General features: G+C 44.7%; 1 protein-coding gene across 6 annotated transcripts in view; it reads left to right on the forward strand.

Moving 5' to 3' along the window:
- Positions 1–22,571, forward strand: part of PSD3 (pleckstrin and Sec7 domain containing 3) — a 621,434-nt gene that overhangs the window by 292,641 nt on the left and 306,222 nt on the right. For all 6 annotated transcript variants that reach the window (XM_021077991.1, XM_021077990.1, XM_021077989.1 and 3 more), the window contains one exon: positions 599–994. In XM_021077991.1, the coding sequence (XP_020933650.1) occupies positions 599–994 (396 nt within the window). The remainder of the gene's footprint in view (positions 1–598; positions 995–22,571) is intronic.

The raw sequence follows: 22,571 nt of genomic DNA on the forward strand, positions 1-22,571 counted from the left end.
GCCTTGCAATAAACATGTTTGTTGGCACTTTTTTTTTTTTTTTTAAAAGGTCGTTGACTGACTAGCTGTTTCCAGACCTGCAATCTCTCTGTAGTGATGCCTTATTGTCACCAGGGGGCAGCCCTTGGATTCTAATGTATTCATCCTCTTGAGGGCGATTGGTCTTATTTAAATCAGAAAATAGTAGTAGATTGATGAAAGATTAGTGTATTTTCAGTCCATTAGGTTTATGTAGTATACTTATTTTCTGTTAAAATTAAGAATAATAGTAGCTGTTAATTTGAATTCGTAGAGTGTAGTTGGCCAGAATGAGAATTTAATATTTAACTCAAATATTCATTAGACCTGATGCTTTCATGTTCTAGGAACTAGTTCAAAACTCTATTATATAGAGGGGAGCATAGCATATTATATAGAGAGTGTTTTCAGCCTGAATATGTTTCTGTGATATTTTCCTTTGCAGGTGTATTGATTAAGCCCATCAAATACAAGTGTTAGCTTTACAGAATGTTATCATTTTTGTATGGTTGAAGGGGGAAAAATGAAATGAAGAAAATAAAAGTTAACCTAATAAACCACACTCTTACATACTTTTTAGGGTTCTTGAGCAGGAGGAGCACTTTCGGGGCGGAGACGATGATGTCCTCGGATCCGCGTATGCAGAGGACTCCACTGATGTGTACAGCTCCCAGTTCGAAACCATTCTGGACAACACTTCTTTGTACTACAGTGCGGAGTCCTTGGAGACCTTATACTCGGAGCCAGATAGCTATTTTAGCTTTGAAATGCCCCTCACTCCAATGATACAGCAGCGCATTAAGGAAGGCGGCCAGTTCCTGGACAGGACATCCATGGGAGGACAGCAGGATGTCCTGAGCATCTCAGCAGATGGAGGAATAGTGATGGGCTACTCTGGCGGGATCACCAACGGGCTGAGTGGCTCCAGCAACTCCATCTATACCAAAGGCACCCCAGAGATTGCTTTCTGGGGAAGGTACTAGTCCCATGCTCATTAATTCCGTGATTGTTTGTAGCATTTTTTTCTTTGGGACATCTGAGTGTGGAATATATTTGAAAAGCATTTGTCTGGTTTCTGTGGGTGTAAGTGAATGATCTGAATAAAAAGTAATTTGGGTTTTCTGGGCAGGTAGAGTACAGTTTAGTGGTTTGCCAAATTGGCAACCTGTGGACATCCTAATGTGGTGGTGTTTCTTGTGTTACCATGTGTAAGTTGGATCCTGAACAGATGTTTGCGGGTGGTGAGTAGAGATTAGCTCCAGTGATGCAGCTTTGGTGGCAGTGGCCGGGTGCCATGGGAAGAACGCTGGGAGTTTGTGGCTTCCGTGGCAGTGGTTGATTACTTGGAGTGGGTTGCTGACTAGGCTGGAGTTTCCTTGGTTTTAAGTTGAGGGTGTTGGATTAAATGGTCACTAATCACTAAAGTCTCTTTTGGCCCTTTGCTCTGTAAGGTCCTATACTGCTTGGAGGTCTTCCTGTTCCTGAGATGGTGGGAGAGGATCCGATTATACAGATGCTTGATAAAGCAGATCCCTTGGTCAACACCATAAATATTGGGGTTTTTTCTCTCTGCTTTGGGATTTATGTCTACCTGGAACACAGAATGACAAATTGTATAGGTTTGTGTGCCATACCTGTCATTTAGTGATTCCCTGTCTCTTGATGGATTATCCAGCTTTCATCTCTTCTCATTCAGCATCCCGGGGTCACTTAACTATACTTCAGCATCTCCATCAGTGGACTGACGATGCTGCACTTCTTAACAGTGTTGTGAATTTAGATTTAATATGTTTTTCCTGAATTAAAATGTGTCAGTTCATGCATTTGGGGAGGTGAAGGGGAGGTTAAATGAGGATAAACTATTTTAGAACTGTATGAAAAAAATGTCAGTGCTTTTTTTAAAAGTCAGTATTCATATTACAGGATTCCAGTGAGCCTCTTTTCATGAGCAGTCTGTCCTGTTAAGCACTTCCTATAAGCATTTTATAGGTTTATGGCTCCCTGGGGGAACGCGTTTGAAACTGGCATATTATGCTGCAGCTCTGCAGTTCCACATAAGGTGGACCTGGCTGTTGGTTATCTTCCTGGGTCACACAAATCGTGGAAGCAAAGATCTTGGTCCGATTTACTTGGACACGCCATGTAGTCTCTCTGAAACCCTTTTTGTTTATTGGCATAGTGGGGTTAATGATATTTAGTATGCCGTGTGGCCCTAAGATTTAAGGAGTTGATATAGATTAAAGCACTTGGCACAGTACCTGGTATAAGGTAGGGGCTGGAGTAAAATGTGCAAGTCAGAACCACTGATATACCTGCAGTCACACTTCCTGGATCTCTAAGAGAGGGTGTCCCTGAAAGGAGGGGGTTTCTAGGGGCTGCCTGTCTCTGAAGGGGGTGTCCCAGAGTGGGTGGTGCTCTCATCTCTGATAACTGTAAATTGTGATACAAGGCAGATAATTTCACTGACATTCTAATCCAAATTTCTGGAGTGAACAGAAGTTGTTTATATCATAGATCTGAAATAGGTTGGGGAGCTGAGGTGTTTTGGGCTGAGACTTTGCTACAGGAGCCACAGGGAGGGTAAGTAAAGATAGGAGATAAACAGCAGTGAGTCAGAACAGGAAGGTGAAAGGTTTATCCAAGGTGTGGTGTGCAGACTTAGAATAGGAAGCAGCCATCACTGGTGCCAGCATGAGGGCCAGTCATTAGTAGAGCAGAGATATGGATAGTTAGGAGAGAGTGTTGGGGTTGGTTTTAGTATTTTAGCATCTCAGATTTAGACAGTGGTATATTTCAAGCCAACTTGAGACAAGGTTTCAGCTGCATCTCTTGCATCATCAAACCATGAGATCTTGCCCAGCAATGAGACTGAATTCCAGTGTGGAATGAGAAGCATCTGAGAGATGAGCTCTGGCACTGTCCACACAATTCCGGATCAGTGGTCATTCGCCCCTCCTTAAGCACTGCTAGGGACGTGGACAGACCAGCTTGGCAGGGCATGCCATTTGTGTTCTGTGAGCTGGCACAAGATAATAAGCAGTTATAAGTGGAGATTGTTTAGTGTGTGTGTGTGTGTGTGTGTGTGTGTGTGTGTAATGTTTATGTCTGTCTTTCTTCAGGGGTAAAAGACAGGATAGGCTCAATGATTCAAAGAAACTTTAAGGAAACGGGAATAAATTTTTACTTTTCTTTACCTTCTCTGCCCCCTTGGTGCTTTGGTGAAGTTGCAGCACCAGAGGACTTGTGGGTTGAAGAATTAGGACATTTTCCAGCTTGAAGGGGTCCTGTTGTACGGTAAAGAATCTGAGCCCCAGTTGGGTAGGTCTGAGTTGCCTGGTGACAGATCTTGCACTAGTGTTCACATTGCATGACTCCTAGAACAGGCACACTTGAAGCCGCCTGGTTTCATATCTGTGTTCTTTCTTTTGATCTGATTTCTCTCATGCCATATATTTTTGGAGCCAAAAGTTTGAGTTGGTAATTGTAGAGCTGGTAGTGGTGGTGGTTGGTTGTGTGTGTGATCAATTTGAGATAAAATCTACTGAATCATTGGTAAACATGTCTTCATAAGTTAAGGTAATCAATTATCAGGCTTTTAAAATTTTCTTCTGCATTAAAGCATCCCTCCGTAGAGGTAAGGAAGTAGACAGAGGTATTGAGCCTGTCAGGAAAATCCAGACAGGAATGCTGACTGCACAACAGCCAAAGCACTCCAGGAAAAAAAATCCAACTTTATGAAATGTTGTGCTCTTCGTACAGGAAAGGTGATAAAGCAAGTGCACATGCCTGGCATTCCGGCTCTATTCACTGGTCTCTTCTATTTCACTGTCACTGGGCTGGGGTGGGGGCGGGGGACTATGTGGGATAAAGTGAGCTCTGAGGAAGACATGCTAAGACTCATCTACCCTGATAATGCTTTTTTGAGTCTAGCTTGATGAGAACCAGGAAAATTAAGCCTGTTCCTGTTGAGGCATTGATTTTGATGTATTGGCCAATAGAGACTGTTATTACTTCAGGAAGTCTCTAAATACCATCTTACGTCCTCTGCATCATGTGTAATCCATGGGTTTTATTTCTTTAGTAACCACATGGTACTTAATTCTCATAATAAGCTAAGAGAAGGGACCGCTCATATTCTGGTTTTCCAGATAAGGAAACCGAGGCTCAGAGCAGTTGAGTAACTTGCTCAAAGTTGCACAGATAAGTGTCACACCCAGGATTTGAACCGAGGCAGTCAGACTCCATAAACTATTTTATTTTATTTTTTTTGTTTGTTTCTTTGGGTCACCCCCAAGGCATATGGAGGGATCCAATCAGAGCCACAGCAACATGGGATCCGAGCCATGTCTGCGACCTACACCATAGCTCACGGCAACGCCAGATCCTTAAACCAGTGAGTGAGGCCAGGGATCAAACCTGCATCCTCATGGATGCTAGTCTGGTTCATGAACCACTGAGCCATGACAGGAACTCCCGAGACCATTTATTTTTGGTCTCAAAACAAAAATACTTTCTTTTGCTTGACATTACCCAGGTATTTTTAAATACTCTTCTGTATCAATATATGCTTTTACTTTGTCATTAAAGATGATTTCAGTGGCAGTATCTGACAGTGATTTTTGAACATGGGATGATGCTGTTCTCCATCGTGTTGCATCCTATAAGAAGGTGGAGTGGTTGGGAAGGGGGAAGGATCACGTGGCACTTCAGCACCTTCAGGAACGCCTCCCAGGCCTGAATTTCACCAGGATTTGTGGCCAGAGGGGGACTGATCTCCACTTAAGTCAAAGAAGAAAATCCTTCGGATCTGTAATAATCTAGTATCAGTTTGGCAGGACATTTTAAAAGAGTAGGTGTGCTGACTCTGTCTTTTAAAGGATTATGTACCTTTGTGAGAGCAAATAGATGGCTCTGTATAAGCTGAAAAAAAGCCTCTTAGGATCTTGGAATCAATCTGGCAGGAATGAACTCTCTCAGGTCCTCTGAACACTGACGCTGACCAGAGAGCCTCATGCCAGTCAGGAAAAAGCCCACTCTGTGACCGTAACACAATATTTTAATGAAGGAGCGAAGAGTAGCATCCCCTCCCTTTGTGGTCCAGCCACAGGGCTCTCAGGCCGACAGGGTCAGCCATGCGCGTGGAGTCCAGTCATGTGGCTCCAGAATTAGGAAGGATAATTAGAGACTTACAGCTCCACGTGTCCAATGGGCTCCTTTGTGTCTGCGTGCTTCTCCCTGGCTGGACCATCAGCTGAGGACTGCAGCTCCCATCAGTAAGTCCTGACCTGAAGCCTGTAAGGCCAAGTGTGGTCACTCTGACTGTTGTTTGTTTCTCTTGAGCTTGGATTTGAACAGATAGGAAAAGAGGGACAGCAAATACAGTAATGCTGCAGGAGCTTCTCTTTCATTCTCTGAAATATGCAGAACTGCCTTTGAGCATTCCCTTTTTTAGGGTGACAGCTATATTCCCTGTCTTGGCTCCCCAGTTTTTCTTTCAGGTAGCGCTCAGGGTGGGAGGAGGGTGGATTACATCTGCGTGCAGCTCCTGTGCCTGGGAGGCTCTGGTTGGGGCTGGGGCCCACCGCAGGTGGTGCTTGTGGCTGCCTGCTCTCCTCTGCTTTCTCCCTTTTCGCAAGTAGAATTCCGACAACCAAGTATCCTTTTTCTTCCAAGGTTTTTCTCTTTCTTTAGTGTCTCTTTGTCTAGGAAAAAGTCACATCAAACAAGATTAAAACTTAGAGAAAGTATGATTTCAAATATTTTTGACATGCCAACTTAAAACCTGTAGGTATTTAGTATAATGTAAAATATTAAAGTCACATAACTTTAGTGAAGCTTGTGTGTGGACAAGATCTTGATGTTGTAAACTTATTTTGGGGGAGGGGTTGGCTCACCTTCTCTGTCGTCCTGGTGGGAGCTCTCTTGTCTTGAAGGTTCATTGCTGCCTTGCTGCTGCTCTGCTGATCTCTTTAGTTCTTTTCTTTCATGTTTTAAGATTTGTTCTGTGTAAAATAGCTTCTCATTTTTCTCTTTCTAGCTTCCCGAAGCAGTTGTGATGGTGAACTTTTTTTTTTTTTTTTTTTCCATTGCAAAGAAGCAAGGAATGACAGTGCTCAGTGATGAGCGTGGGGGCCCTGCTGGGTCTCAGAGCTGCCGTATCTGGGTTCAGGTCCTGCCTCAGGTACCTACTGGGGGTGTGATCTCTAGTAACTTACAGAAAATCTGGGCGCCTGTCCAAGTGCGAAATGAGGTGAGTCATACCTGTTCAAAAGCAAGTGAGATTAATTAAGTGAAGAAAATCAAGAGTAGATAATCAGGTGGCTTCACAATGCCTGGTACATATTATGAGATAAATGAAAAATAAAATAATAATAGCTGGAGAGGAGTCATTGTAACAGTCCACCGTGTACCACCCTGGGCCAACCTCCAAGCTTTTGCAGCACCTGTTACTGGACTCCTGAAACTCCAGTTTCTTTTATAAGATACAGCGTACTATGGTGGTGGCGTAAATATGGGGATTTGGGATCAGAAGACAGGTCAAATCATTCTCTCCACTGGCTGCTTGATCCTGGGTTATTTCGCTTCAAGGAACCTCCTATTCCTTCTTGGTAAAATGAAAATAACCTTAATTCTCCCAGTTTACAGTTTTGTTGTCAGAATTTGCTAGTAAGTTCTAGTTTGTGGACATTCATTTTATACTTATCCTGAGTTTTTCAGTAGTCTGAATGATAGTCTAAGGAATATAAGAAATGAGATAAGAAAACACTTGGTAAAGAAGAAAAGACACCAGGATTTGGTGACTGTGTGAATCTAGGACATGTGGGCCGAGTCCAAGTGATGGGAAGACTTTGGTGTGGCCAACGCCCATCGGAGGTAGCAGGGGCTGGGAGAGGGCCCCTTGTGGTGGGGTTTACATAGATGGAACTTGAGGCGAGTGAGGACCCTTCAAGTGAGAGAAGTGGAGCCACCTTTTGCAGGGAGGCTTGGGGTGAGCTCATGGAGGGCAAGGATGCTTAAGGCCGGGCTGGAGTGCCCCTGGGTGCTGCCTGAGCATCTCCCTGATGCCACCTGTGGAAAGTATGCCTCTGAGGGCAGTTTCCAGGCATCTTCTGTGCTGGCCTCCTGTCCCTGGCAGCGTCTGATTGGTCGGCCCCTCAGGCAGAGGTGCCCTGGCCCTGGGACTGGGGCTCTCCCTGTTTGCTGGGTGCCTTTTGTATCATTTGATGATGATGTCAAGAAGTGCCTGGATTTGAAATAGGATCTCCCAGAAGTGTCCTAATTCTATGTTTAAACTGTAAGAGGTACCAAGCAATGTGCTGGATATTGATGTGGAAGGTGCTGGCTCTCATCAAAGACCATGTTAAAAGACTTGAAGTGATAAAAGATGTTGGAGTTACTACAAGGAGAACCATAGCTTTAAATAAAGACTGGATTAGCAGTTGATATTTTAACCAGTCAGGTTGTTACAGAAATCTTTTCATTCATGTATCAGTACAGTATTTACATTTTAAAGGAAGCAATAACATTTCCTTTCAACAGAGGTCACTTCACATAATATTTGCAAATGTTATTATCTATTGATCCAGGGTTTGGTGAAGAAAAAAGGCAGAAACTTTTGTCCAAGTAAAGCTCTGTGAAGGTATTTTACATAGAAGTAACAATCTTTCAGAGCCCCAAATGGGTCTGTGTCCAGTGCTTTAATCCTGTTTTTCTTTTTCTCCCTTGGATTTTAGAAGCTTTCTATAAACTGCAATACAGAGTCTGTATTAAACTGGCTGAAGCTCCTTGCAGAGCCCTGCTGTTCGGTACCTGAGGGGCTGTGGTGCCAGGTGGGTGAGCCTAGGCTTTCTTGTGAGTGCCAGTGAGGAGTGGTCTAAACTGAATCACTTACATCTGAATGTTAGAAAAGTGCTTCGGCTGCGTGATCCTCACGCCTCGTACGTTTCATATGCCTGTGCTTGAGCCTCTATCTGCAGGTGCTTTTTTCTGAATCTAGGATTATAGAAGGTAGGAGCTTTTTAAAGTTTTGGCTCCCATGCTTTGCCACCATAGATTCTGATTCTATTGGTCCAGGGTGGCACTCAGGCAGTGAGAGCTTGAAAAGTTTCCCTGGAGATTCTGCTGTTCACCTGGGTTGTCAGCCTCTCATCTTGGAGCTTGTTAGAAAAGTGTGGCAGATCCTCGCCCCTGACCTGCTCAATGACAGTGTATTTTAGCAAATTCCCAGATGATTCATAAGCACTTTAAAGTTTGAGAAGCATGGGGAACTGTTACAGGAAGAATATGGAGTAGACTAAGACAGTCTATGTTCTCAGGGGGCAGGCCTGTGACAGGTGGGTGTGCTCCTGGCAGGGAGAAATCTCTTCACAGAGGTTTGTATGAGTTAGTGTCCCTGACTGTGAACCTTGGCATGACCTCTGGTGTCATCTTTGGTGCAGGAATCTTGGAGTGTCTGTCCCTGCTCTGGACATAGAGAAGTTGGTTTGTTTTCCTGCCAGCAGACAGCATGGTTTCCTAGTGAAGAGTGTGGATTAAGTCAGACTGCTTTGGTTCATATTTTGCGAATTATCTCTACTACACCTCAACTTACTTATCTGGGAAAAGGGATAATAACTTACTGCCTCTTGATGGGTACTCGAAAAATGTTAGCTGTCGAAAAAACAACAAAATTCACAACTAAAGGCTGAGCTGTCTCCACCCAAATGGACCGGAAACCTTAAAAAAGATACTCTACTCCAGAAGAAAAAGAGGAGGCCACATCAAGATGTAGGAGGGGCAATTTCATGATATAAACAACCCCATACCTCCGGGGTGGGAAGCCCCACAGACTGAAAACTAACTGGTTTACAGAGACTCACCTACAGGAGTGAGAGTTCTGAGCCCCACATCAAACTCTCATGTGTGGGGATCTGGCATTGGGAGAAAGAGCCCCTGGAGTGTTTGGCATTGATGGCCAGTGAGGCTTGTGCTCAAGAGCTCCACAGGACTGGGGAAAATGGAGACCCCATTCTTAAAAGACGCACACAGACTTTCACATGCAGTGGGTCCAAGGGCAAAGCAAAGTTTCCATAGGAATCTGGATCAAACCTGACTGCAGTTCTTGGAGGACCTCCTGGGAAAACAGGGGTGAATGTGGCTTGTTGTGAGGGAAGGACATTGAAAGCAAAGCTCTCGGGAATATTCAGCAGTGTGCCTTTCTCTGGAGGTGGCCATTTTGGAAAAATCTTGCCCCACCCATCAGTCAGCACTGAGAAGCCCCAGGGCAAACAATCCAGGTGAGATCACAGCCCTGCCCCTTAGTAAATAGGCTGCCTAAAGAGCCCTCAGGCACACAGCCACCTCTAATCTCACTCAGAGACAAAGCCCCATCCACCAGAGGCATAGGAATCAGCTCCACCTACCAGTGGTTAGGAATCAGCCCCTCCCATCAGGAAGCCTACAGCAAGCCCCCATACCAACTTCAGCCACAAGGGGGACAGCCACCAGAAGTAAGAGAGGCTACAACTCTATTATCTGTAAAATGGTTATCACACCAAAAACCTATAAAAATGAAAAGACAGAGAACTATAACTCAGATGAGGGAGAAAGAAAAAATCCCAGAAAATCAGCTAAGCGAGGAGGAGATTCTCAGCCTCCAGGAAAAAGACTTTAAACTGTTGATACTGAAGATGATGCAAGACATTGGAAGTAAACTGGAGGCAAAGATGGATAATTTACAGGAAACACTGAGCAAAGAGATACAAGATATCAAACTTAAATAAGAAGAGATGCAAAATACAATAACTAAAATAAAAAATTTACTAGAAGCAGCTAACAGCAGAATACAGGAGGCAGAAGAACAAATAAGTGAGGTGGAGGACAGAAATTATGGATGTGGAACAGAAAAGAGAAAAAAGATTGAAAAGAAATGAAGAGAGCCTCAGAGAATTCTGGGACAACATTAAACGCACCAACATCCATATTGTAGGGGTACCAGAAGGAGAAGAGAGAGAGAAGGGGACAGAAAAAATATTCCAAGAGATAATAGCTGAAAACTTCCCTAACATGGGAAAGGAACCACTCACTCAAATCCAAGAAGTACAACGAGTACCATATAAAATAAACCCAAGGAGGAACACCCCGAGACACATATTAATCAAACTCACCAAAATTAAAGACAAAGAGAAAATCTTGAAAGCAGCTAGGGAAAAGAAACAAATAACATACAAGGGAACCCCAATAAGGTTATCGGCAGATTGTTCAGCAGAAACTCTGCAGGCCGGAAGGGAGTAGCATGATATCCTTAACATGATGAAAGAAAAAAACCTCCAACCAAGATTACTTTACCCAGCAAGGCTCTCATTCAGATTTGAAGGAGAAATCAAAACCTTCACAGATAAGCAAAAGCTGAGAGAATTCAGCAACACTAAACCAGCCTTACAACAAATACTAAGAGAACTTCTCTAGGCAGAAAAGAAAAGACAGCAACAGGAAACAAAAAATTCCACAAATGACAAGGCTCACCAGTAAAAGTATATATACAGTAAAGATACGAAACCATCCATGCACAATTATACCACCAAAATCAGAAATCATGAAAAGAGGTGGGTACAAATGCAGGACACGAGATGAACTTGCAATTGAGAGAACAACTTAAAACAATCTCACATACATATAGACTCTTACATCAAAACTTCAGAATAACTGCAAACCAAAAATGTATAATTGATACACAAATAAGGAATCTCTGGAAAAGAAATATATCTTATAGTAAATAGGTGCATAATCCACCATGAAGGGGGTCATTTGACATCATTCTTGGAATGCCGAAGCCTTCTTAGATCTGATTCGATTTCCTCTCCATCAAAGTATTTATGATAATTATAATTAAATAATGCAACTGTACAATTAAATTTAAAAAATGCTAGCTGTCATTATCAGTAATAACACTGCTTGAACAATTACTTTTAAAACTTCCTCAGGGTCACCTGTCATGAGTGTACTGTGGTTAGACCAAGTTAGGATGTTGTCTATGTGTGATAATAATTCTAAGAACATTAGATTATTTACAGGTGAGGAGTTTTAATGATAGTTTATTGTCTTCATAATTACTCTATCCAAGAATCCACCTTGGAGTTCCCATCGTGGCTTAGCAGAAACGAACCTGACTAGTAACCATGAGGATGCAGGCTTGATCCCTGGCCTTGTTGAGTTAAGGATCTGGCATTTCTATCAGCTGAAATGGCTTGGATCTGGCATTGCTATGGCTGTGGTGTAAGCTGGCAGCTACAGCTCCAATTCGACTCCTAGCCTGGGAGCTTCCATATGTCATGGGTGTGGCCCTAAAAAGACAAAACAAAACAAAACCAAACAGCAAAGATCCCCACCTCAACCCAGAGAAGGTGAAATTTTCTAGTCAAGAGTGGTAATATGAATTCTTTAGTATAGAGAAGTTAAGAGGTATTGAATAATTATTATTGTGAAACAAAACTATAAACATTTAGTACTCACACTGCATTCATTAAGCAACTGTATTAGAGTTCATCATATATTTTAATTAATTGGGGGTAGTGTCCTTTCTATTAGGTAGTGAACTGTTCATGTCCTTAGAGTTAAGACTCAGAGGACCTCTGCTACAGGGCCCAGCACATTCTAACAAAATCAGAGACCCAGGCTTGCTGAAGAGGATAGGGCCTGGGCTTCTTTTTTGCTTTGTTTTGTTTTGATTTGATTTTTAGGGCTGCACCCACGGCATTTGGAAGTTCCTGGCTTAGGGCTTGAATTGGAGCTGCAGCCGCCAGCCTATACCACAGCCACAGCAACATGGAGTATGACCCGAGTCTGTGACCTACACCACAGCTCAGGGCAATGCTGGATCCTTAACCTACTGCGCGAGGCCAGGGATCAAACTCGCATCCTCATGGGCACTAGTTGGGTTCATTACCATTGAATCACAAAGGGAACTCCCAGCAGCACATTCTAGGTGCTCAGTTTTTGTTGAATGAAGAACTTAACCAGCAGCTACTCTGTAGTAGGTACTAGGTGTCTCCCAATGTGGAGCCAGGTAACTTCATAGGTAACTATGGAACAGGGCAAGCGGACAGTAGGGTCCTGGCCTGGGCTACTTCCAGCATGGGCTTTGGAGGGTCAGGTGAATGTGTGCACATGTCCAGGGAGGCGGGTAGGGAGACTCTCCAGATGGAGGCAGAATTAGGAACAGCTGCTTGGATTTGGGGATTGGAGAGTTGGGAGTTGAAGGGCTTATTACCCTCTTAATCTCCTGGTCATTTTCTAGACTGAACCCACTGAATACACTTGAAAGGCAGTCATTATGCAGTTGACTTTTACAACTGCTGCACATTCTAGGCACACCCCAAAGTGTAAAAGTTTATAAACACTTGTGATCTCACCAGCCAATTCAAGTAATAAACCATTGCCGTGAATGCCTCTGGGTCCCAGCCCTCTCGTTCTCTTCCTGAGGGTCACCACTGTATCACGCTGACACAGGTGTGCATCTGTAAACAATATGTCCCATTCTTTCACATGATTTTGAACTTTATATAAATCCTGTGTTCTTGTTTCCTTTTGTACCTCACTTATTTGCTCAACAGTTCAAATTCATTCTTGACTGATTCATCGAACCCTAATGTATTAATTATTTGCTAAATAGTATTCATTGCATAAATATACACTATAACTAATTTTCCCATTTTCCTAGTTAGGAACATTTGTCTGTCTTATGTTTTTGTTACCTTAAACGGCATGGCAGTGAACACTCAGGTTTTCTCGTGCACATATGGAGAGTTTCTCTAGGCTAGGTATATATTTAGAAATAAAATTGTGGGACAGTAAGTCATAATCATTTTTTGGTGTACCGAGGCATTCTTGAAAGGGCATGTTATATTTTCTTTGAGAGTATGTAATTTTATCTACTTTGGTTTATACAGTAATTTTTAGTTATTTTACCTCCTGATTCTTATAATTCCCAAATCCCAACAAAAATAGCAGGAGCCCAAAGAAAAAGCCTAGGAAAGAAAATGAAGCAGAACCAGTCTGCTTTCCCTTTTGGGGCTCTGATGGGACTCTGTTATCCACTAGTTAGGTCTGGTGCCCGGGCATTCTCTCCGCCTGTCCTGTCCTGTGGTCCCAGATTCTCAGTTGCCTCCCAGGCGGCAGTTGTTGCTTGTGTCTGACAGCTGTGAGGGTTGCCTGTCCACGTCTGACTGTCTGAAGCAGCATTTGAACAGCAGGACAAGTGAATATTTTCACATTAATGAAAGCAGAAAAACAAACAAAAATTTCTAGAAGTGAAAATAGAAAAACACAGATCACATAACATTAAGTATGACTTGAACACAGCTGAATTTTATATAGTATAAATGGATCAGGTCTATTTTTTGCCTATTTCAGTCATTCCTTATAGCCAGAATGTGTGTGCTGTAGGAAATGATGGTCTTTAAAAATACTATCTCAAAAACCATAGTGCTCTTTAAGAAAAACAATGCTGAAATAGCCCTTTTTTCCTCCTTTTTCAAATAATGTTGGCCAAACTCTTCCTCACATAAACGGCAACCACTCCAGACCAATTCACACAATTGTTCTTTCTCTCTGTTGTCAGCTGGCCGTCTGGCTTCTAAACAGTTAAGTGGAGGTTTGTGAGGTCATGTGTGACTTCACTGGATCTGGACTTGGGGGGAGCTGCCTGTGGAGAGGGGAGGCAGGGCTGGGGGAGTGCTCTTCCAACTTCTCCAAGTCTTTAGCCTGCGCCCCGAGGGGCGTAGAGGTGCCTGAGAGAATGTCTCTGCAGAGGTGGCCAGGAGCAGTCTGGACTCCCAGCAGAAGCCGAGGTAGAAGTGCCCTGGACGAGCCCTTGCAGAGGATGGAGGTTTGCTGAACCCATGGGACGGGAGAGTGCTCTTTGTATCTGTGACAAAGTTGTGGGCCGGCTGTTTGCTGACGGAGGTAACTGGGCTTCACTTTATGTTCTTTGTCTGGCCCCAGGCAGTGCTGGATTATGTGACTGTAGTTAAAGAAAATTTTTTGGATTTTAAACTGTTTTGATTTCATGTGAAAAACACTGCAAGAGAGTCTTAGAAACTTAGGAAAAACGATTCCTCTGAAGTGTTTCCTGAGCAAGGATGATGAGGTGCGGAGGGCGTATCTGTCCCCGGCTGTGACGTGAGGGCAGGGAGCCACTTCCTTTGAGGCGTTGAGCTGCCCTGTGGGGCGTTGCTCTGCCTGCACCCCATGAATTTTGCTATTCAGTGGGGGCCGTTCTGGCTGCTGTACAGGCTGCCCTTCTTGCTCCAAAGGGAAGTTGGCTGCGCTGTTAGTATAGAAACATGATTTGTCTTAGAAACGGCTTTGGTTTTGAAACTTCAAAGGCTAGTCAGTTATTTAAAGAGAAAAGGTAGAGGGAGCTTTTTCCTGGAACTGAGGGAACTTGAGCACCACAGTTCTCCCCAGGAAGGTCTCCCTTCAGGTTCAGGTTCAGGTTCAGGCCAGGGAAGGTGCAGGGCAGAGGTGGGGTAAGCAATGGTGAAGAAGGGTCTGAGCCAGGGTGCTGACATTCTGGAGGTGCCTGGGGTTAAGGGATGCGTGAATACCCCAAAGCTTCTGAGAACCCTGTGCTTGGACTTTGGGAGTATTCAGCTGAGTGTACCAGGTGTGTTTGTGAGTAGATACTGTGTAAGCTGGTATTTCTTGCCTTGATTACAGATTTTAAGTTTTAAATTTTAAGTTCCTGTTTCCATCAGCATAAAAATATTGCCTCTTTATATAACTGGATATTTTGTTTCACAGCTTTAATAATAAAAGAGAGAGAGAATGCTTGGAAGAAAGCCATGAATCATGTTTTGTGAGAGGCATAAAGTAGAGTGGTTATGAGCCTGGACCTAGGAGTTATAATCGCATGGATTTGTTTCACCTCTGCTCCTTACAGTTTGACCTCTAGTGAGTTAGGTAACCAGCCCTGCACCTGTGAGGTGGGGATGCTGACAGGACCCAACACGAGGGGTGGCGGTTGTGAGCATTTACTGTGGTGCAGTGCGGGAAGCGTTTGGCATCATTGCCCCTTGTGTTAATAAAAGCTCAACAAATATTAATAAAGCATGGCTCCTCCATGTTTAAATTATTTTTCCTTATGTCGGTCACGTGAGAGAACTTAGACCTTACAGACTGGTGGTCATGAGTGTGGCGTTGTGGGCATGCTCACCCTGTGGACGTGTTGGGGCTCCCTTATGCCAGGGCTTCAGGCAGCACCCCTGCAGTGCCTGTGGCCCTGGCCCCCTGTATCCCTCCCCTCCGTCATCTCTAAAATGTAGCCTCTGGTGGAAGGTGGAAGGCGGCCGGGGCGGGGGGGGAAATGGGTGAATTAGTACAAAACCATCAACACTTCGTGAAAACATCTTTATGCTCGTGTGCTTCAATGAGCGTCAGTTTCATCATCCTAGAAGGTGGAGAGCACTGCACGCAGGGGTGCGACCAGCGCAGGTGCTGTGCAACCCGCACTGGGAGCACAGCTGAAACCTTGCCAGGACTGCCATGCTTTCTGGTTCCTTCCACAGGTTCGGGCTGTGCTCCGCCTGCAGCAGTGACTGCTCTTACAGGGTTCACCTGTGTTTCCGGTGCGGCTGGGTCTGTATGCTCCAGGAGTTAGTAGTTGTGACTGCTTCTATTTCATGGGCTAATAACTTGTGTGAGATATCTTTTCTCCATGGTTATTGAGGAGATTAAATGAGACAAAATATGTGAAAATGCCTAACACGTTTTTTTCTTCTTTAAAAATTATTCTACTTCTTCTGTTACAATGAGAGGAATAATTGAGTCTCTTTTTGTTTTGCTTTATAAAGGTTTTGTGTCCAGATGAGTGTTTCTAAAAAAGTGTTTAAAGAAGTTTTCTTGTGCTGTTTACTTGATCTGTTGTCATTTTCTGTTTGCCTTGGTAACATTCCAGTGCATTCTCTAATCCTTATTGCCATTTAATTTTGAACTAGTTTTCAGAAATATGAAAGGAGTACGTGCCAATGGTAGAAATTCACACTGAATTTCTGACCTCCTGATGGCTCCCAGTCTGTCCTTGTAAGGAAGGCATGGTCTGTGCAGCTTTGGGAGACCCATTTTAAACTGCCTCACAGTGTGAAGGTACAAGTGTACGGAAAGTTCTGTGGGATCTGCCAGCTTCCTGCAGCACGGCCCCTCCCTGCAAGCCCCGCAGCACAGCGTTGGAATGTTTGGGAGCCTTGAAGGGCACCCGCCTGCACAGCTGGGCTGTGTCACCAGGGCTGAGCGTACTTGACAGGGTTGGCTCCGGCTACACTGTGGCTCCTGCCTTGGGCTAGGTTCTTGCAGGATGGCAAGCCACAGGGCTGTCTCAGCAGACACCTGGAACCTGGGAGGCTCAGCCCGTGTGGGGTTCCCATGGAGATTTTAGTAGCTGGCCTGAGGTTCAGTCACCCCTCTGGCCTGCTGTTGTGTTTGGCTTTTTGTCATATAACATTGCAGGGGGTGTGGGAGCTGTCCCTGGGGGTGCGGTTGGGAGACACGGCTCAGCTTCCAGCTTCGCTGCTCACCAGCTAGCTGTGAGCAGGGCAGAGTGTCTTTGGTCCTCAGTTTCTTTACCTGGAAAATGGGTCCATTGGGAGGGTGACATAAACACGTGGAAGTGCTAGATAGACTACACAGTGCTCTGTAGACTCGTTATGTTTGTTTAGTGTTTGGTGTCTTTGACCTTGTCCCACCTCTTTGTGAGGGTCATGTGTCTATCTGCTCCTCAGTGGCCCTGGCATGCCCACCGCCTGTCTTCAGAACTGGGGAGGGCAGCAGAGCGCCTGTGCTCAGAATGTTCTCAAAAAGACACTCCCTTTTGTTGATTCAGCTGGTCCCCTGCAGAGGCTGTGCTCTTCAGCCGGGGAAGCTCTGGAGGCCCAGGCTGGAGCACCTCTGTTGGCCCTGCTCTGCTGCTGATCCTGAGAGCCCAGCAGTCACTTTCTGTCTTGATCCCTTAGTTTCTTTATCTGTAAGACATTTGTGTGGGATGTGCAAATAGTGACTCTCCCTTTTCTGTCTTTCCTCTACCTTGCTCTGTTCCTCATCTCACTGATTTCTGCTTCCCCTTTTAAACAACTTAGGACAGTTATCTTCAAAAAGACAAGGCAAGGAGTTCTCTTGTGAAACAGCAGATTAAGGATCTGGTGTTGTTACTTCAGCGGCTGTGGTCACTGCTATGGCGTGGGTTTGGTCCTGGGCTTGGAAACTACCACACCCTGTGGGGAGGGCCAAAAGAAAAAAAAAAATACCAGGCAAATGGGGAAACATCAAGTTTGTTGCCTTCTGAATCCTAAATGTAGGGAGGGCTACAGGATGTTCAGGATAAGTATCAAGTTGTCCTGTGTATAAGCCACTGACCTTGACATTGCTTTGTTTTGTATTTATCCAGAACTGATCACCTTTGATCAGGGCTTCCGTGGCTCAGACCTGTTGTTATGGGAGCTGGGAGTCCCTGAAGGGGGAGAGAAAAACGGTGCCCTGGCATTTGACATGGACATGCCACCAGGAGAAATGGAGAATGAGTATTCTTGGGGCTGAGACAGTGATCCCTTTGGGGGGGGGGGCAGGGCCCTTGGCCCGGGGTGTGCATTGCTGTGGTTTGGTTCTCAGTGTGGCTTATATCCATTCTGGTTCCTAAGTTCTTTATCCAAAACTCGTTGAATGCTAGAGAATATCTATCATATGTGGACATTTTAGTCTGGCTTTTCCAGGACTGCATTTATGGATGACAGAATGACAGGGAAATGTTTGTATTTCTTTAGTGTTTTGCTGCTAAAAGATAAACAAAAATATAGTTAAAAAACTATCTCTGCAGCTTATGAAACAGAAGGCTCAGGTCTGGTCCAAGTAGCAGGAGCCCGTCACTGGCCACTGGGGCTGGTATCTCTAGTGAGCCCGTCAGGGACTTGTCAGTTGAGCTGGTACCTGAGACCCATGGAAGCCATCCATTGGGTTGAAACAGTTCACCCAGAGAATTCCAGCACTCATGGCTTCAAAGACAGGGGTTGTAAGTGCAGCCCAGATTGTTGTGTGGTTGGCTGAATGGGCTGAGTGTGTGACCACGTGTTATAGGAGTTATCTTCCCATTGCAATGTGAGTGAAGATTCTGTCGCTCAAGGTTTGACACTTCTTGATGAACTGAGGGTAGGGTCTCAGAGATTGACCCAATATAAACTTTGTAACAAGCAGATCACTATCTATATATATCTATAATATATATCTATATATATCTGCTATATATTTATACACATGCATATATACACACACTTTTTTTTTTTTCATGGCTGTACCAGTAGCATATGGAAGTTCCCAGGCCAGGGGTTGAATTGAAGCTGCAGCTGAGGCTGACGCCACAGCCACAGCAACACCAGATCCTTAACCTATTGAGTGAGGCCAGGGATTGAACCCACATCCTCACAGGAACAGCATCGGCTCCTTAACCCACCGAGCCACAGTGGGAACTCCAGATCAGTATCTTCTTAAATGCTGGGTGTATAAGTGCTGCTTCAGGTTGGAGGTAGAGATGTGGCCATCAGGCTTAGAGGATAGTGGAGATGGAGTTCCTATCATGACTCAGTGGTTAATAAACCGGATTAGTATTCATGAGGATGCGGGTTCAATCCCCGTCCTTGTTCAGTGGGTTGGGGATCTGGCATTGCTGTGAGCTGTGGTGTAGGTCGCAAATGTGGCTTGGATCCAGTGTTGCTGTGGCTGTGGCGTAGGCTGGCGGCTATAGCTCTGATTCGACTCCTAGCCTGGGAAACTCCATGTGCCATGAGTGTGTCCCTAGAAAGACCAAAAAAAAGTAGTGGAGAGTAAACCTAGGGAGGAAGTTGGTGTCAGGTGGGTTTTTGCTTTGCATTTTCTAGCATTTTGAGCTTGGGAAGCTGGTGTGTCCCATCCTTGGCTATGACTTTGAATTCACCGTGGAAATTGCATAGTTGAGATTTTCTAAAACTTAAAAATGAAGGAACCGAAAGGTATCCACCTGGAACACAGCCAAAGAATGTCCGTTTTCGCATTTAATGTGAGGACAGGCTGCAGGGTCCACAGCCCCACCTTCTCTGCAGGGTTTGAGTGAACGCACTGGTCATCCTGGCCTCCTCCCTTGATAAGCAGCATGGATGTCACAACCCGATCCTTGGAAGGTAACCTCTTCTTTTTAAAGGAGAAAAACATTTTTACTAACAAAATATTCTCCTGGGAAATCTAGGTTTAACAAAACGGGCACCCACCGCGCACACACGTCTATTTCCAGAAACGCCCCAATGTGGGAGAGCAGGCAGGCCCTCTCCTGAGCCTCAGTGCAGAGTCCTCCGTGCTGCTCCCCCCGGCCCCTGGCTGGCTCTGGTAGGGGCTGAGAGGTCTGCTTGTAGGCGCTGGGCTGGGGCCCAGGGTGGGGTTGCCCCGCCCGGCTGTCCTGAGGATCCCATTTCACCCGGGGTTGGCTGGGGTGGAGGTGATATTTGTCTTGTGTTGCATTCAGTTTTATGAAAATACCTGAGGACAGCGGTCTGCTGTAACTGAACACCAACTTGATTAAAGATAAGTGTCATTGTGAAGGAAGTAACGGGATTTAGGTATATTTTTCCTCAAAATACTGCATATTATGTGAACAGTAGCTGTCCTTTCTGTACTTGGATGCCATTCTTTTCACCAGCTCTCTTGATGGCATCTTTCTCTTTCTCTCTCTCTCTCTCCCTTTCTTTTCTTCTTTCCTTTCCTTTCCTTTCCTTTTCTTTGCTTTTTGCTTTTTGCTTTTCAGTGCTGCATGGAGGTTCCCAGACTAGGAGTTGAATTGGAACTGCTGGCCTACACCACAGCCACAGCAACACAGGATCCAAGCTGTGTCTGCAGCCTACACCACAGCTCACAGCAACACCGGATCCTTTAACCCACTGAGCGAGGCCAGTGATATAACCTGCATCCTCATGGATACTAGTTGGATTTGTTTCTGTTGCATCACAGTGGAAACTCCCTGATGGCATATTTTCTTTTCCTGTTTTCCTTTCCCTCTCTCTTTAGGGTCATTCACTTGCTGTGGGCCTTTTCCTTCCCTTGCATATTTAACCATGCTCTTGTCTCCCCAGTGGTTTCTTCAGCTCCACGTTCCACCTGGCTGAGCCTCTGTAGCCACCGATGGGCACAGACTTTCAGCTGCTATGTCGCTGTGACCATTGCATGTTCAGTGCCAACCTGACCCTCATGAGCCCTGGGGTTGCTCCCAGATCCGTCTGTGAAGGGTGGACCTCTGTGGTCATCCTGTGTCTGCTGGTGATGCCAGAGTCATAGGAAGAGCCTTGGGCTGGGAGTTGGGAGATGAGGACTCTGCTGCCAGTTCTAATTGATGTCTAAATTCTTAACCACTCTGAGGCCTTCATTTACTCACCTGAAAAATGAGATTAGATTAAATAATCCTCAAGGTGCATTTTAACTCCCAAAGTCCATTATGTGACTCTATGAAATCATACTGATTTTGACTCTTGACATTATTTCTTTGTGACCAGTTAGGATATTCTGTACAAGAACAAACTGAAAAACAGTTAAGACACTGTGGAATTGAAGCGGGTGGCATAACCCCACAATTTAGAAGCCCCATGTTGTGTGTCATGTGCTGGAGAGAGAAGCTGGAGAGCAGGTGGTGGGAGGGAGCAGCTTCCATTCTCTTCCATCTTCCTTGGGCCACTTCCGCAGCCTGACTTCTGGCCTTGGTCTTCCCTGGAGGCAGTGCATACTGGTTACCCTTCCTCAGTCTCAATTGACTGATAAGAAATATTTGTGCGAAACCCCAGATGCACCTCTTCTAGGAAGGTGAGTGCATAGATAGTGGGAGATTGTAATTCTCCTTCTTTAGCTGAAGTAAGCGGCTAAAGGTTCCATCTTCTCCCCCTCTTTTCAGAGGGTCCTTGTTTCTCCAGAAGCATGAGCCCCAGCAGCTGACATGACACCAGGATGAAGGAGGTGAAAGGTTCCTGCAATTCTCTCTTGACAGCTGGTGTCCAGTGTCTGGATGCCCTAGGCTTCCTTCCGCTCAGGGGAGGTCTCACTGCAATTAGGAAGTGTCAGAGAAACTTGGATGAATCAAACTATCTCCTCTGTCTAAAAATTTGATAGGAGAAAATTCTGAAACTATTATTTTTGAGTAAGATAAAGATATATATGAAATCTCACTTGTGGGCAGTGGGGACGGAGAGAGTCAGAGGGCTCAAGGAGCCCCCGATCCAGACCACGGACACAGCCAACAGCTTCCAGAGCACTGTCAGTTTGGACGGCTTGTCCCCTGAAACCCTGGCCTGCACCCCCAAGAAGTGATGACTGAGGAAGGAGTTGCCACCTTGCCCGTCTCTGACTTTGGGTCCACAAACAGGAACATGTTGGTGGGATGTTTGCAGCTGCTGAAGGACCCAGCTACCTACTCCTGGAGATGACAGGAGTCCTCTGGCCCCTTCCCTGTGACAGCTTCTCCCCTCCCGTCCTCTTCAAGACAGTGTCTGCCTAGACATGCCAGACTTCCTCAAGTGGTGTCATCTCAAATCAGAATGGTCTTAGTGAGATGTCCTATTTACTTATGAAGAAATGTTCTAATTTACTCAATAACATTTCTACCTCATGCTTTTTTTTTTCCCTTCAGAATAAACTCACCCTCAAGTTAAAACTTTATTCTATTTAAACAACAAGATTTTAGAAAATCTAGGCTAGTGAACTTGTATGACATGCTTTGAGCCATCCATGGCTGTACATGCTTAGATTTGAGTGCAGAGCTTTCCCACTAATTTGGAATGAACTGGGCATTGTAACTGGTTTTGTATGGAACAGTTGTTTCAGATCCCAACCCTGAAATGACATCATTTTCTTTATACCCAAAGTAAATGCTCTGCAGTCTAGATTATTCTGGAATGTGACTGCGCTATTTTTCTCCTGATCAAAATCTTCTGTTGCACAGGAGTCCTTCTAGTGTACAGTTTCCCTTATAAGTTATTGTTTTTATGCTTTTAACTTTTCTAGTTATAAATCTTATTTTTCCATGACATCCTATTTAAAGTAGAGTAGGAATTGTGGTTGAAATTGCAAACACATCCAGCGAGTCCTGTTTTGATTTTCTAATTTCAGAGTGTCTTTTCAGTGGAAGTGATTCAGTCTCAGACATTATTATTTTTAGCCAAGATAAAATGTACTTCAGGTTGTTTGCTTGTGAGGCTCCGAATTAGGGGAAAGGTGCCAGGGAGTCATTAGTAGAGCGTATAAGATCCTGAGGGAAGATACAAATGTGTCCACCTCAGGTTAGTTGTATGTGCATGAACAAGAAGAAGGAGAGGTTGACTTGTAGAAGATTCCACCCTCATAGAATTCTAAAGGGCCTGAAAGGGGGCCCTGCCTTTACTTTCCTTCTATGATATCTTCACATGTAAAGAATAATTATCAGAGCTCTTGTAGTTTTTCCCTATGTAGGTGCAGCTCTTAGATAATTATGGATAACTTACATTATTTAAAAGGTATTAGTGTAAGTCTCCCTCTGATTATGTTCA

The sequence above is a fragment of the Sus scrofa genome, chromosome 17 (assembly GCF_000003025.6).
Source record: "Sus scrofa isolate TJ Tabasco breed Duroc chromosome 17, Sscrofa11.1, whole genome shotgun sequence".
Taxonomy (NCBI): Eukaryota; Metazoa; Chordata; class Mammalia; order Artiodactyla; family Suidae; genus Sus; species Sus scrofa.